This window comes from Spermophilus citellus, assembly GCF_964194105.1.
Source record: "Spermophilus citellus genome assembly, chromosome: 17".
In the NCBI taxonomy this organism is placed as follows: domain Eukaryota; kingdom Metazoa; phylum Chordata; class Mammalia; order Rodentia; family Sciuridae; genus Spermophilus; species Spermophilus citellus.
In genome coordinates, this window is record NC_138199.1 from 53,832,458 (window position 1) to 53,849,172 (window position 16,715).

The 16,715-nt window shown below is 40.3% G+C and overlaps 1 protein-coding gene and 1 pseudogene across 9 annotated transcripts in view; both read right to left on the minus strand.

Annotated features, from left to right (window-relative positions):
• LOC308636558 (keratin, high-sulfur matrix protein, B2B-like) overlaps window positions 1-16,715 on the minus strand; it is a gene marked incomplete at both ends in the record, with an annotated part of 197,694 nt that overhangs the window by 69,804 nt on the left and 111,175 nt on the right. For 3 of the 8 annotated variants that reach the window (XM_081272118.1, XM_081272116.1, XM_081272115.1), the window contains one exon: window positions 7,088-7,244. The exons of 1 other annotated variant lie outside the window; for it this stretch is intronic. In XM_081272118.1, the coding sequence (XP_081128244.1) occupies window positions 7,088-7,244 (157 nt within the window). Of the gene's footprint in view, window positions 1-7,087; window positions 7,339-16,715 lie in introns of those variants that run through there. 4 more of the 8 variants (XM_081272120.1, XM_081272114.1, XM_081272117.1 and 1 more) reach the window with 3 other exon arrangements.
• On the minus strand, window positions 10,746-11,339 carry LOC308635486 (annotated as a pseudogene). Its single transcript has one exon. The product of its transcript is annotated as an uncharacterized misc_RNA (transcript).

The window sequence follows — 16,715 nt, forward strand, 5'->3', positions numbered from 1 at the left end:
AAATGCAAGCTTCGGTCAGACGGAATGCTGGGATGAATAAAGGAAGTAGAAGCTCCTCTTGTTTGGTGTGAGACATGAGGAAGCTCACTCTCCATGTGGTGTTTCAGGTGGTCAGTGAACTAATGAAATCCCAGGACATTTCTAAACTGTATTCATTCTCATCACCCAGAGATGCATCTTGAAGCAGTTAACAGTGACTCAGTGTTTTAAGGACTAAGGAGTCATCTGGGAGTGATCCGGGTCTGTCGTCAGGATTGTCCTCCAGGCTGAGGAAGAGTGATTTAGATAGTAATTTTTAATCTAGCTTTTGGAATATAAAAATATGTCATCCTTGTTCTTTATTGACATGTTATTAAGTATTTTCATATGTTCTGAGTTAAAAATTCTAGCAATTTTGTAGTATATATATATATATATATATATATATATATATATATATATATATATAAAATATGAAAAGAACAAATTACCTTGAGGATATTCCTTTTGCCTGCAGAGCGGGTAGCTTGTGAACACAACATTCTCTTAGTTGTCCGTAATTGGAGAGTCTGAGTACTGGTTTCCTTCCATATCTTCTTTGGCTCTACATAAAACAAAGTTCTTTCTTCGTTGTGCTTTTTTTGTGTTTTATATATTTGATGAGTTCTATGATTTGATTTTTCTATCACAAATGCATCTGTCTATTGGCTCCCCATATAATACAAAGTCCATTAAAGCAGAGACTCTACTTTAATCCTCTTTCATGACAAGACCTGATGTAGAATGTGTTTTTCATAAAGGAGATATGTGCATAATGAATGACCTGATAAGGCCTTTAAGGGCCACATATTGACCTCTGAGAACACATATCATCCAAATAGATGGAGAGAAAGTGGATTTTAAGGAAGGACCATACAATTGAGACTGGACTTAACTCTGGCTTTGTGATTGATGAAGGTGATGTACTGCTGGGTCTGTTTTGAGAAATGAGAGGTAAGTTGAGATTAATAGAAGAGAGGTGGCTTTGAGTTATGGAAGTAATGTTGGGGAGCTCTGCAAAGCCTTTAGGTAGGAACGTAAGGTACTCTTTATGCCTGTGCCATTTTGAACAATTGTTTTGATCTACCTTTACAAATTCCAAAACATTCTTGGATTTCGGAGGAGAGATATTGTTTAAAAGGTTAAATCGAGACAGGGTTAGAGGTGGACACTCAGCCTCAAGTAATGGCAATGGACATAATGAAGATAAGTTGTTATCTTTGTTATGAAAGAATAAATTTATTTATTATAAAATAATAATAAAATAATGTCAAAGAAAGATTTGGCAGAGACTTGGAAAATGGAAGAGAGTGGCATAGGAGGTGTGTGAGCTTTACATCATTATAACAGAATAACCTAAAATAATCAACTTATAAAGATAAAAATTTTTTTGGTTCATACTTTTGGGGGCTCTAATCTGTCATCAGTTGGCGGTTGCTTTTGTGCCTGTGGCGAGACAGTTCTTTGTGGCAGGAGCACATGGAGGAGCAAACACTACTCACCCCACGGCCAGAAAACAAGAGAGAAAGAGGAAAGGGTTGGGGTCCCATAGTTCCCTTTAGGAACAGCCCCTGATTATGAAAGGACCTCCCAATAGGTCCCATGTCTCAAAGATCCCACCACCTCCTAATAACAGCACCACAGGGGCCAAGCCTTAAATATCTAAGCCTTTCGAGGGCATTCAACATTCAACCTATGTAGCGAGAGGGCTCTTGGTAAGATATCCCAGTTTAGCTCTTTGTTTATATATTTTATGACTTTCTATGTATATATGATTTATAGCCCCTACCTCCTAAAAGCCAATAATATAAAAAATTTAAGAGATGAATCAGAAAGGGGGAGTTGTACCTAAAAAGGAAGGATCTAAAAAAGGCTACTTAGAGACAAAGAAGAAACGTTTACATCAAAAGATGAGGGAGGGATATTTGCATGGTGTTCTCCCAGGAGCCCGAGCCACATGCAGATACGGTAAGTGATAGAAACCCTGTTTTTTCCCTTCCTTCTGCAGGCTCTGAGTGTGGTAGGCGGGGCACTTTTCTGGGTACTAGAACCACAATGTAACAAGCACACACTTGGCAAGCATCCTTCTTCCAGATGAGGATCTGAGGCCCAGGGAAGATAAAAACCAGTAAGTATGGGAGCAGTGACTTGTTCCCTGCCACCCCAGCACTGGGTCCAATTTTCCAATCACTACAATTATACTGCCTTTCTGCGAAATCAGATGTGAAGGAAATTTTCTTTACCCGCATGTTGCATCTGATGCAGTTAGATTGTATGATTTCTGGGGTTTGTGTCATATTATGTAAGTTAAAAGACTTACATAAACAATGTCTCATAATATCTTTCGATTTCAAGGTTTGATGCTTTGTATTTTTAAATATTTTCTCCATTAGGAACGTACACAGGTATAAGATATGAGGCTTAAATAGCTTGCAATTGGGTCTGACCATAACTCCAAACCATTTATTAAACAATACATCTTTTCCCTAATGATTGCAAATGCCACCTTTCCATACACTAAGTTCCCGTATGTATTTTGGTGTGTTTCTGGAGTGATACCTACAGAGCTCCTTGCCGTGAAAGTGTAACTTGCATCTGACTGGACTGGTATAGCAGTCTTGCTGGGCTTACGCTCCCCTGTAAAGTTCCTATACATTAGGTCAACCTAAGCCATCCGGGACCTGCCTTGTTTGTTCTCTGAGATTCCATCAGTAACCTCTGGGAACTGTCTTTCTTATATCCTGGCCAGACAGGAATATTAGATGGGAGTTTAGGGGAATTAAGACTCCTACTTCAGCTGTTTCCTGCACTAAAGCACCTCTCATTGCCCTTCTGTAATTCTGCATTGCTCAGTATTTAGTACTAGACAGACTCGAGCCAATTCCAAAAGTACATGACCAAATAAAACCGAGTGAAGGGCTGACTTCATCAAAGTTTTATTCAGTTAAAAATCCACTCCCACTATACATTTAGATAGAGTTCATGTGGACATAAAATAATCACTCCAGTCACTTTTCCATTCATAACTTTATCTTTACCTTGATTTTTTTTCTACCCTTACATCTCTACCATCACTTTAACTCTCTCTGAAAGCAATTACTGTACTTAAATGCCTGTGTGAACTGATATAAGATATGTTGCATGCCACACTCTTCACCCAAATTATGGTATAGGGTTTCTGGTCTGCTCCTGGTTATTATAAACTCTCCTTGTTATTACTGAGCTTTCCCTTAACTGTATTGGCACCTTTGCACATAGATTCAGTGTTCCTTCTCATTCCTGCTCTCGTAAAAAACAGGGAATTATAAGCCTCATATACTTTGATACTGAAAAGAACACATAAAACCTCTATTCTTTGATTTAGCTCAAGCTAATAATGCATCATGTTAACACCAGAGCTTGCATTCTGTAATTAGATGTTGTCAAAGAAGAACATAAGGAAGGATAAAAGATTTATTAATTCTGGTAAATGGGAAGACAGGTCTGTCCTCTGTAGAACAATTTAGAACAAGTGGAAAGGGTGGAGCTGAAAATGTCTTTCATATTCAAATAATGTAACACCCAACCTATGTTAATGTGAAACCTAGCTTCTATTTGTTTTGTCTTTTGACATCTTAAATTTTATTATTATTATTATTTTAATTTTAGAAATAATAATCCACTCTTGGTTGATTTTACTTGTTACTTGGAAATATAACTATGCTAATATATAATGTATGGAAAATTAAAGTATTGTATTTAAAATGTTTTTATCATATTTTGGATTATGAAACCAAAACTTATAAACCCCTTTATTTGTATAAACATGATATTATTGTACATTTTGTCACACATTTTCCCAGCTAAGAAAGATCAAGTTTTGATGATGAGAAAACTGAGTCTCAAAGAGAAATATCCTGTCTATGTTCTCTTTTTATTGTTGTTGGTGGTGGTGTGCAAACTTTATTTTTAAAGTGCTATTAAATAATGAATTGCTGAGTTCATTTAAGGACTTTTTTCTTATTAATGGGATTAAACTGGCTTCAAAAAGTTCTTTAAGAACCAATGCATCCTGGGTGAGTGATCAAATGCATTCTCAGAACTGGGATGTTTTGATGCTTCAATTTCATCCCATTTTGCAGCTTCAGGTTTTGAAGTATCAAATTCCCGTATCATATCAAACTCAAACAGTGGCTGACTGCACTTCTGACTTTCTTTCATTTGTTCTTTAGTTAAGCAAAGATCAAATATGATTCCTTTAATTTGCAAATCTTGTCATGTCCAGTGTTTGGACCAGGACTTACATGCCTCATTTTTACTTTTAGCTCATTAACAGACCCTCTTGATGAGGCTCTGATAGCACCAGTTTCATCTTCAAATCTAAAGTGTGGTTTTCAAGAAGGGCATGTTGTCAGTATCCTAGGCTACCATCTGGCATTTCTCTAAGTTGACCACTTGGATCTTATAGATTTGAGGATTATACAGGTCAAAAAATTTTTTCAACAGCATGTCCTTCAATATTATCCCTCAGGATAAAAGCAACACCAAGTCCTTTTCCTGATGTCTGAATGCAAATCCCCAGAAACTGGCTGGTGATTCCATGGGCACTTGGGCTGGCTGTGGTAAAACGTAGACTATGCTTCCAACATAGAACTGGAACGTGGAGCAAGCTCTTCTTCATTGTAACATATTTTTCCTCTCTATTGGAAATTTCAGTATTTGTTTTTTCCCATGGAGGAATGAATTCCAATTCAAGAATGCCAGTAGACAGGGGCAAGCACCGGGAGCAGGACCCTGGCGGCTCCGACGCTCTGACCCAGGTCGATTGCAGCCCCACAACCCCCTGCAATGCAGGCTGCCATGTTGGCTTCCCAGGTTCTCTGAGCAAAGACCAAGAAGGTGAGGGGAGCCCAAAACGAGAGAGTGAAATGATCACGACGATATAGAAACCTCAATTACTAAAGAAGGTGAAATGAGGAAGGAATTTCAGTCAGGAACTTCTAAAATTTTGAGCATCTATTAATAAAATTTTAAATATTTATGGCAAAGTTGCCATGAAATCCGTAAATTTCCAGAAGTTTTGATTTAGAAGGTACATTTTGTGTTCTGAAGAGACTTTTATATTTAGAAAGGAAGGAATGGAGGGCGGGAGGGAAGGCACTGGAAATTTATTTATACTAGTCATGGAGCATATTGGAAGAAATAATTCAGTCAGGTTAAACACAGGTGCCTTGACGATGTTCAACAAATCGAATTTTAAGGGACATTGTTATGCTTTAGGTTAGGTATCCCTTAAAAGCTCATGTGTGAGACAAGTCAAGAAAGTTTAGCAGTGGGATGATTGGGTTATGAGAGTTTTCACCTAATCAGGGCCTTAATCTCCAGGTAGGGATTAGCTGGGTTGTCACTCCAGGCAGGTAGGGTGTGGCTGGGGGAGGTGGGTGACTGAGGGTATGACTTGGGGGTTTATATTTTGTCTATGGTGAGGGGAGTGCGCTCCCCCCCTCCCCCTGGGGGGCCATGTCCTGAGCTGTTTCCCCTTCTGCCAGGATGTTCTGCCTCTCTCATGCACAGAGCAATGGAGTTGGCTGTCTAAGGACTGAGACCTCTGAGACTGTGACACATAAACTTCTCCTTCTCTAAATTGTTCTTGTCAAATCTTTTGTTCACAGCATCAGAAAAGCTGTTTAAAACAGACCTTTGAAAGATATAACAAAACTTCATTTTAAGTTGTAAAGGACAATAAAACTGTTTTATACATTTTTCTACCATTCTGTCAAAGAGAACGCTATGCTAAGATATTGTTCTGGCCCAGAGTAATATCTCAGTAACGATAAAAATCATTTTGAGAACCTACATTATGTGACAGGCCTGTGTTAACTGTGTTATGTGAATTAGGTCCTTCAAATAATGTAATGTTTTATTCCTAATTCCTAGAGAAATAAATCTTAAGGCCTGAAAAGGTTGCTAAATTCTCCTATGCCAGATTCCTCAAAAAACTAGGAATGGAACCACAATTTTATCCAGCTATCCCACTCCTTGGTACATATCCAAAGGATTTTAAATCAGCATAGTACAAGTGATGCAGCCACATCAATGTTTACAGCAGCTCAATTCACAATAGCCAAGATGTGGAACAAAGCTAGGTGACCTTCAACAGATGAATGAATAAAGAAAATGTAGTGTATATAGACAATGGAGTATTACTCAGCCATAAGAAAGAATGACTTTGTGACATTTGCCAGTAAATGAATGGATCTGGAGATGATTACACTAAGTGAAATAAGCCAATTCCCAAAAGGTAAAGGTCAAATGTTTTCTCTGATATGTGGAAGCTAACCCACAATAAGAGGGTGGGCAACAGAAGTTTGATAGATCAGATAAAAGGGAGTGAAAGGAAAAGGAAAGACAGTGGAATGAATATGGCATAACTTTCCTACGTAGCTACATGAATACACTACAGTGAATCCCACCATCGTGTACATCCACAAGAATGAGGTCCTATTTAGAATAAAGTGTATTCCATGCTTGTATAATTATATCAAAATGGATTCTATGTCATGTATAACTAAAAATAAACTGATAAAAATAATATGATAAAAATAATTTCTCCCATGTTGTAACAAGAAGCATCTAGTGCAGTCCTGATTCCAACACAGGTGGTGAATCAAGAGCCCCTGCTCTTAAATATGCTCTCCTGCACTTGGAGAAAGATGGGCCTTGGGGTGAAGTGATACATAAACACACATACACAATCAAATCATTAATAAACCAGGAGATTTCAGTATCAGGAACTGGCTGTTTATTGAGAATACACAGAAACAACACTATGTGAGATCATCACAATTAGTGTACACTTAAGTGGAAGGCATTGCTTGTCTAAAAATAGATGCAATTGGGGCTTGGGTTAAAATCTTTTACCCAAGGTGTTTACATCTGTTATTTCCTGAAGGATCAGATTGCAACTCTGAATGCCCCATCAGAGGAAGGGTTGGCAGGCAAGAGTCTTATTTTCCCCGTCACTGGCTGTCCATGTATTTTATGTGTCTAATGAAGGCATCCACCATGTCACAGGCTTTCCAGAAAGAGATCAGCAGTCAGGGATGGCACAGCACATGGGGCGGGGGCAGGTGGAGATGACACAGGTGGGGCGATAGCAGGTGGTGTGGCAGGAGACATTGCCACAGACTGGACGCAGGCGGCAGCAGGTCTGGCAGCAGCAGGAGTCACAGGAGGGGCGGCAGCAGCTGGAGATGCAGCAGCAGGGGCGGCAGCAGCTGGAGCCACAGCAGCTGGACCCACCAGAGCAAGAGGGGCGGCAGCAGCTGGACACACAGCAGGGTCTGCAGCAGCTGGAGCCACAGCAGCTGGGGCGGCAGCAGGTGGTCCTGCAGCAGGTGGTCTGGCAGCACCTGGGCTGGCAGCAGCCACAGCCCTGGCCAGAGCAGCAGGAGCCACAAGAGGAGTTGCACATGGTGTCAGAGACTGGAGGTTCTGGGTGGGTTTCCAGGAGGGTGAAGTTCTGGAGTTTAGAAGTTCTCTCGTGCCACTTCCTCTTATATACGGCCCACTTTCCTGTTGTTGATGTAGTTTCCTTGTTTTTTATTTCCTGAATAGCTAAGTAATTATCCGATTACATAATGATGTTTGTCTATTTAATGGCTTAATTTGTTAGGAACACAATTTTCTGTTGGGTAGTAACAAACTCTACCCATCTGTTTTTCCTTTTGACCCCACTTGTTGACATCTTCCAGACCACGGTCTCTTCAACTCCCCTACCGAGGGCTGGCACCTGCCCCTGTGCGTCCGGAATGACACTCTTCACTCTCTCTTCCAGAATCCCTTGTCACCATGGGAGTCGGTCAGTTACACTTTCAGTTGTGCATTTCTTCCACGGATGGAGAGGAAGCCCATCGGCTTCATATGTCATCTGCTGGGACCAGAGGGAAAGGCCCTCTAGGTGGGTCACTGTTCAGCAATGAGGAAGGGAACTGCTCCAGGTAGGTGTGATGCTGGTGACCTCCGCACCGCTGGAATGGGTTTCTCCGGATGTTTCAGACTTCAGATCATGCTCTACAGCCTTCAGTGCTGACAGGCAATTTCTCTGTGTGCTTAGTGTCACAGTTTCTTAAATTTCTGCTTTGAGGGCTTATATGTCTATATGTCTCTCCAGCTGCTCTCTTAAATTCTGGAACACACAGCCTCATTTTTATTTCTCCGTTAATTTTCATTTCATCAGTGGAGGAAAGTATTTTGAATATTCATCTCTTCAGAACTTACTTCCAGAGCAACTTCTTACTTCTGAGAAACCCATGACACAAGTTTTTTGAATCAAACTAAAATATTAGTGAATTTTAGCAAATTTCACCTTATTGTATTATAATTTCACGTATCCTCTATTGAGTGGTAGTTTAACTTGCACATGTATCAAAATCATCCAGAGGGCATGTGAAATACAGATTGCAGGGCTGACTCCCAGAATTTCTGATTGTTGGGAGGAGGCTCCAGGCCCTGCTTTTTAGCAAGTGCCCAAATGCTGCTAATACTAAAGACCCGTTGGGCACTGTGCTGCACACCTAAAATCCCAGTGACTCTGGAGGCTGAGGCAAGAGGATTGAGAGTTCAAAGCCAGCCTTATGAACTTAGCGAGGCACTCTTAACAACTCAGGGAGACCCTGTCTCTAAATAAAATGCAAGAAAGGGCTCGAGATGTGGTTCAGTGGTTAAGCACCCTTGGGGTCAATCCCCGGAACCAAAACAAACAAACAAAAACCCTGAAGATTCAAGGTCCAGGCTTAGACTACAGCTCACACTGTCCATTAAAGCTTTGCAAAAACCACCTAGATCAAGTTCCTGCCTTGTTTATAAAATAAATTGGTTGAATAGATCATCTGTGAGGCACATATTGGTGTTCAAAATATGATTTAGAGTCTCCTCCCATAGAATTCACAGTGTATGGAGAGGACCACACACACACATAATTGTAATAGTGTATGGTGAAGTAACATCAAAGAGCTCATGACAGTGTTATTTCACGAAAATAGTTTTGCTTAGAGCAAATTAGCTAACATGCAATTTGGTAGACATATTCCAAAATTAACATTTCTTGTCATTTTTACTGTTGTATGATTAAATAAAATTTACATACAGTGAAGTATACAACTTCTGAGTGTACTGCTGTTCTTGCTGTTTGTTTTTTTGTGGTACTGGGGATGGAATACGGGACCAGGTATCTGCGAGGCAAGTGCTCTGCCACTGAGCTACATTTCCAACTCCTAATGTGAACTATTTGGTTTTGATAAATGAATGCATCTGTGTAACTTTCACACTGATCAAGATGGAGAACATTTTACATGACTCTAGAAGTCTCCCAAATGTCACTTCAGAAAGCTCCAGCAACATAAAGGCAGGCCAGTGTTCTAATACTTTTTCTTCATAATTTAGTTTTGTTCTAGAATTGAAGTAAATTATACGGAGGATCATTTCTTTTCTGTCTTTAGATTAGCATATGTCTGGGAGAGTTTCTGTATTGGTGGAGAACTCACCAGTTCATTCAAGCAATACTAATGAACACCAAGATTTCATTTTAATAATTCCTAACAAATTCGATCATATGGTGATCAACTGAACTGATTACCTAGGACTTACGGAGTTCCCAGGAATCAGGACTCTCTCAATACAAAAAAGTAGGAAAGTCCAAGGAATACAGAGACAAATTTTTCATCCTACAATGACATCTTTAAATTAATTAGAACAATTTAAAGAGAAAACCCCCTTGTGACATTTTTATCACATGAACATTCCTAGCAAACACTTGGTTTACTTGTTCTTATTTTATGATTTATGTTTGCAAACCTAGAAAACAGGAAATAAAACAATTGGGTAGTGAGGCCAGATTGCATGAAAAATGTTTTGAAGACCACCGGTGCTGAGATTAGGAACATGAGTGTCTTAGACTGGGTGCCCCCTGGAAAAGCCCATCATACAGAGGATTGAGGGCAAGTAGTTTACTTGGTAGATAAGGCCAGGAGACACTGGAGGGAATTTGGGAGTTGATCCTGGCCAGTGAGAGAAGGCCGTAGAGAGTAACATAATGAGCAGAACACTCCTGGGGGCAGCTAAGGTCCAGTCCCACTGAGGACCTTTGGAGGCCTGGAAGGACTCACTCAAGGGAAATTTCACTAGAGTATCTGTGCACCACTCACTGGTTGAATTCTGTTCCTAGAAGTTCTTAACCCTTCTGCCCAGAGCTTGCTCTGCATCCAGAGAAAGTCCTTAGGCAAGAGATACAGGTTTTGGTCTTGAAAGCATCTCTCTGCATCAGGAATGTTCACAGAACAGAGACTGAGCACCTCAAATTATTTGCTCTGATCCCATTCCTTAGAGATGAATTACAGAAAAATAGACAGTAAGAATGATAATGGAAGAGGAAAAATAAGGAGACAGGATGCCCTTATTTTTGTATGGCTGCAAAACTCAGATTTATTTAAGATGCAAGAATATCTTCAGATAAGAAAATATGGCAGAGGGCAAACATTTCCAGAGGGATTACATGATAGTTGACAGGTTTTAGAGAAAATTCAAACTTGTGTTCAGTTGAGAGAGACAGACAGTAACCTGTAGGGAAGAGGGGAGTAGTTTGCAGATCCAAATCGGTCTCAGCTGGGACTTGACCTCTCATGACTGGGCTCTCCCATATAGACTAAGAATATTGGCTGAAGTAGGCAGGAGAGTGCAGGTTAGAGCACTCAGCAGCAAGATCCACTAGAGCAGGCTGGAGAGCAACAGGAGGGTTAGCAACAGCAGGGGCGGCAGCAGGTGGACACACAGCAGCTAGGGCGGCAGCAGGTAGTCTGGCAGCAAATGGGACGACAGCAGCAAGAGCCACAGCCACTGGAACCACAGCAGCTGGAGCCACCACAGCAGGGGCTACAGCAACTTGAGCCACAGCAGCTGGGACGGCAGCAGGTGGTCCTGCAGCAGGTGGTCTGGAGGCAGGTGGGGTGGCAGCAGCAGGAGCCACAGCCACTGGAACCTCCACAACCATTGGAGCCCCCACCACAGCAGGGGCTGCAGCAGCTGGAGCCACAGCAGCTGGGGCGGCAGCAGGTGGTCCTGCAGCAGGTAGTCTGGAGGCAGGTGGGGTGGCAGCAGCAGGAGCCACAGCCACTGGAACCTCCACAGCCATTGGAGCCCCCACCACAGCAGGGGCTGCAGCAGCTGGAGCCACAGCAGCTGGGGCGGCAGCAGGTGGTCCTGCAGCAGGTGGTCTGGCAGCACCTGGGCTGGCAGCAGCCACAGCCCTGGCCAGAGCAGCAGGAGCCGCAACAGGAGTTGCACATGGTGTCAGAGACTAGAGGTTCTGGGGGTGTTTCCAGGAAGGTAGGTTTGGTAGGTTTGGAAGGTTTGGAAGTTTGTTGGTCCTATATCCCCTTTTATACCCTGCTAAGGGGCTGCTGTCTTCACCTGTAACATCCCTTTCCTTGTTATTGTTTTTTTTTAAGTGATTATTAAATTAGACAAGATTGATTTCCTCATTAAATTTTCAAGATGCGTTGAAAACATGATTTCCTTTTTCTGATTCATCTGTCCGCTCTTCCAGAACTTTCTTTCTATAGCTTCTTCAACCACAGGTGTCATATGACATTCTGCCCCCTGGTCCTGTATGCTTCATTCTCATTTTGTCTAGTATATCATGACTACTCTTGGGTGATAATGATTCATATAGGCCCATAGTTCTTTCTGGTGATCCAAGAGGGTAACTTATGCTTGAGTTGGATGGTTCATTCATTAAAGGTCTGATGATCCAAGACTTGAATGTGAAATGCAGATCATTTGCTCGAATTCAAGGCCATTTGGACACATCTCCTTCTCTACTGTAATCATAACCCATTTTCTAGACATTTTATGGGAATCCTGAACTGTTTCAAGGTGTAAAAGCAAAGGATAAAAATTTAATTTTTTTTTTTCACCAGAAACAAACCTTGAAATCATTTTTAGGGCCTCTTTGGGGATGTTGGCTGCAGACTTAGCTATGCTGTAATGTTCAGATCCCTTGATTCTGTACTGGGGGTATATTTTCCTTCTGTCTTTGATCATCTCTTTTTTTGATACATATCCACAATTTCTAATATTTACCTGCTGAACTAAGCGGGATGACCCAGTGTTACTGCCTTGCTATGGTTTAGATATAAAGTGTCCCCCCCACCCCTGCAAAGCTCATGTATGAGATAATGCAAGAAAGTTCAGAGGTAAAATGACTGAGTTATGAAAGTCTTAACGTGATCTGTGCATCAGTCCATTTGAATGGGTGAATTAAATGGGTGGTAACTAAAGGCAGGTAGGTTTTGGTTGGAGGAGACAGGTCACTAAGGTTGTGCCTTCGGGCTTATATCTTGTCCTTGTTTTGTGGATCTCTCTCTCTCTCTCTCTCTCTCTCTCTCTCTCTCTCTCTCTCTCTCTCTCTCCTTCCTGGTGCCATGTCCTGAGCTGCTTTCCTCTGCCACACCTTTCTGCTCTGATGTCCTGCCTCACCTGGGCCCCAAGGAATGGAGTCACTGAGACTTCTGAAACTGTGAACCCCAAATAAACTTTTCCTTCTCTAAAACTGTTCTTATTGGGTCTTTTGGTCACAGCATCAAGAGAGTTCAAATAAAACATGCCTTTTACTCTCATTTACATCCCACCTGACTACTCCAGGCTCAGTCAATGAAGTGTGTAGACTGAGCCCCTGCTTCATTTTTCACGTGTGATTAGACGTCACTCTTTAGGTATTTTATTTTACTGGGGGGGGTGGTGGTGGTGGTACTAGGGATTGAATCCAGACATGCTTTACCACTGAGTCACATCCCCAGCCCTTTTTATTTTTTATTTTGAGATAAGATATCACCCAGTTGTTGAGGCGGGCCTCAAACTTGTGATCCTTCTGCCTCAGCATCCTGAGCTGCTGGGATTTAGGTCTTTATTTAAAGCAAAACAAAACAAAACAAAAACAACGATAGGGAGAAGTTACCTAGATCAAAGGACATGAGCTCATTGGTCGGAGCGGAGACAGAGTGAAGGGTTCAAGGCAGCATGTGGACAGTAGTGCTAAGCCTGCAGCAGCTGGACACAGCTGGGACAGCTGCAGCAAACATGCCTGTGTCATTGGCTAGGTGACTAATATTTCAAAAATGAACAGTGTTTTTCACCTGTCAGCTGGTCCCCTGTGGGATCAGACAGAGACTCATCCGTAACCCTGTGAATCCTGAAATGTCCTAATTAAGAGCACTTAAAAGCAGAAAACCTTGTAACATTTAAATCACATTAACTTATTAGCAGACACTTGATTTACTTGTTCCTATTTTATAGACTTGTATCTGTAAAGCTAAAGAACATGAAAGATTCAAACAATTTTATGTCTAGACTGGGGAGATTTTCACTGGATTTGTTGAAGCGGGGAGGGGGGGAGAGAAAGATAGAGAGAGGGAGAGAGAGAGAAAGACTTTTTTTATTGTTAGGGGAGAGGTTTCTATATAAACTTGGAGGGGCTAAGAAAAGCTTCACTACAGCTAAAAAAGACAGAGTCCATTCTCATTACAGACCACTCTCTTTCTATAGATAATCTGCTGCCCCGTGCAGAACAACTCTGATTTAATTGCTTTGGGGCAGGGCAGAGTCTGGGCATCAGAAGTATTCATGCTCCTCGGGTTCTCCTGATGGGTGGCAAAGCTTGAGGTCCAGCTCCTTAAATTGTATTAGATGCATTTGTACCAAATTCAATTGAGACGTTGCAAGGATAATTAAATTTCAACTGATATTACATAAATAATAGAGCAAATGATCCTGAATTGGAAACACTGAACTTTGAGCAATTCAGATTGAAATGCTGATTATTTTCTTCACTATTTTAGATTACTCTGATACCAAAACAAACAGACTCACATGGATGGGAATGAACCAATTAACATGGATGAAGCATGAAGCACATGGGAAGTTACTATAGATAGCACATTGGATTTTTCTTAGGAGGAAGTTTAAAGCAAATGAGACATCATTCTGTGTACTCCTTGCTAAATTTTGGATCGAGTCAAAGCTCAAAGGGGACAAGACTGTGATTGCTAATGGCCAGGTGATTGCTGTTCTTAAACTGAGGAATACTCTTACCAATCAGGTGGTCCTCTGTGTGTCAAGAAACAGAGACTAGTGGGTATCTCTGTGACAGCATTTCGATGTATCTTCATTATGTCTTAATTCAACCCTTTAAGGAATAAGCCCCTTGACATATTTTCGTCATGTTAGCTTACGTGGCAAACACCTGTTTTACTGGGTTTTATTTTCAAGACATATGTTGGTAACATGGAGAATATGACATAGATAAATAAATATATTTTTCTGAATGTGGAGATATTTCACATGCAAGAAAGATAGTGTGCAAAAAGAAGAAATAGAAGTTTGGCTTTTTGATTCCTAGAAGAAATAATTTAGTATAAGTTTAGGAGCTATGACAGTACTTTTTTGCACAGCTATAAAAGCCAGAGTGCATTACCATCATGGGCCAGTGAATATGAGAGCCCCAGCACCAGTGGTTCTCCAGTAGGCTACTACAGGAGTGACCTGGGAGTGTTCCAAACTGCCAGTGGCTGGCTCCTGCCCAGAACAATTTTGATTAAATTGCTCTGTGGAAGGGTCTGGACATCACAAGTTTTTCATGTTCCTCCGTTTATCCTTGTAGGAAGCAAAACTGAGACCCTCTCCATTAAATTGTCCCCATGACATGCATTTGTGTCAATTTTAGTTAAACACAAAAGTCCCCCAAATCAATAAGTTTTAATTGATGACATCTAAGTAACAGAGTTACTGGTCCTGACATCGAAACACTGAAGTTTGAGCAATGTGCAATTTAAAATTGCATATTCCTGTTTAGTGTTTTAGATCATTCTTATGCCAAACCAATAGACTCACATGGATGAGCGTGGACCACTAGGGCACAAAGCACAAAGGAAAATCACTGTAGACAGTGCCCTGCACTGTGAAGAAGGAAACTCAACACAGGAGAGACATCACTCTGTGCACTTCTTGCTGAACTCTACCTGCGGTCTGGTCAAATTTAATGGTTAGTTACTATTTGGATCATATTCAGAGATTACTGATGGTCTACAAAAAATTCACTTCTTTTATGAGAAGGAGTCATAAATAGAGTGTACTGTTTTCCCTGTAAACAGTTTTTTTTTTTTTTACTTTTTATAATGGCACAAGATAAATAATCCAGGTATCTAAACACCAAATAAATCTGAATGAAGAAACACAATTGATATTCATTGTGAAAATTATCTTATCTTATCTATCTATCTATCTATCTATCTATCTTTCTATCTATCGTGCTATGATAAGTAGTAGGCTAGTATCCACATGCCCAAAACTCAAGTTCAGAAAGAGAAACTGAGCATCACCAAGAGCTCTTGTATTTTTTTTTTTAATTTTTCTTGTCCCCCTCCCTCCACCATGGAGAATCATTCTCCTGATTTTTAATGTAGACTTATCATTGTGGTTTTTTTTCTTCATTCACCTACATGTTTTAGATTTTTAAACTCTAACAGTTCAGTTATACATGCCCTTAAATTTTATTTAAATAGAATTACAATAAAATTCTGCCAAATTGCATTAAAAAGATAGTGCACCAGGATTAAGTAGGGTTCATCCCAGGGATGCAAGTTTGGCTCAACATAAAAAAATCAATGAACATAGTTCATGACATCAATAGACTAAAAAATAAGAATTATGTGATCATCTCAATAGATGCTGAAAAAGCTTTTGACAAAATACAGCACCTCTGTATGTTTAAAACACTAGAAAAACTAGGGATAGTAAGAACATACCTCAACATTGTAAAAACTACCTATACTAATCCCAAGGCCAATATCATTCTAAAAGGAGACAAATTGAATGTATTCTTCTAAAAACTGGAAGAAGACAGTGATGCCCTCTTTCACCACTTCTATTCAGCACAATCCTGGAAGTTCTAGCCAGAACAATTAGACAAAAGAAATTAAGAAATTAAAGTGATATAAATTGAGAAAGAAGAATTCAGACTATCCTTATTTGCTGATGACACGATTCTATACGTAGAGGATCCAAAAATTCCACCAGAAAACTTCTAGAGCTAACAGATGAATTCAGCAAAGTAGCAGGCTATAAAATCAACACCCATAAATCAAATGCATTTCTATACATCAGTGATGAATACTCTGCATAGAAGTTAGGAAAACTACTCCATTCTCAAAAGCCTCAAAAATAGTAAAATACTTAGGAATCAATGTAACAAAGGAGATGAAAGATCTCTACAATGAAAACTACAGAGCACTAAAGAAAGAAATGGAAGAACTTAGAAAATGGAAAGATCCCCCATATTCTTGAATAGGCAGAATTAATATTGTCGAATTGCCATACTACCAAAAGTGTTATACAGATTTAATGAAATTCCTATTAAAAAACCCCATTGCCATTCTTCATAGAACTAGAAAAAGCATCATAAAATTACTTTGGAAAATTAAGAGACCCAGAATATCCATAGTAATCCTTGGCAAGAAGAGTGAAGCAAGAGGCATCAACATATCAGACCTTATACTATACTACAGAGCTATAGTAACACAACCAGCATGATATTGGCACCAAAATGCACATATTGAACATTGGTACAGAATAGAAGATACAGAGACAAACCCACATAAATACAGTTA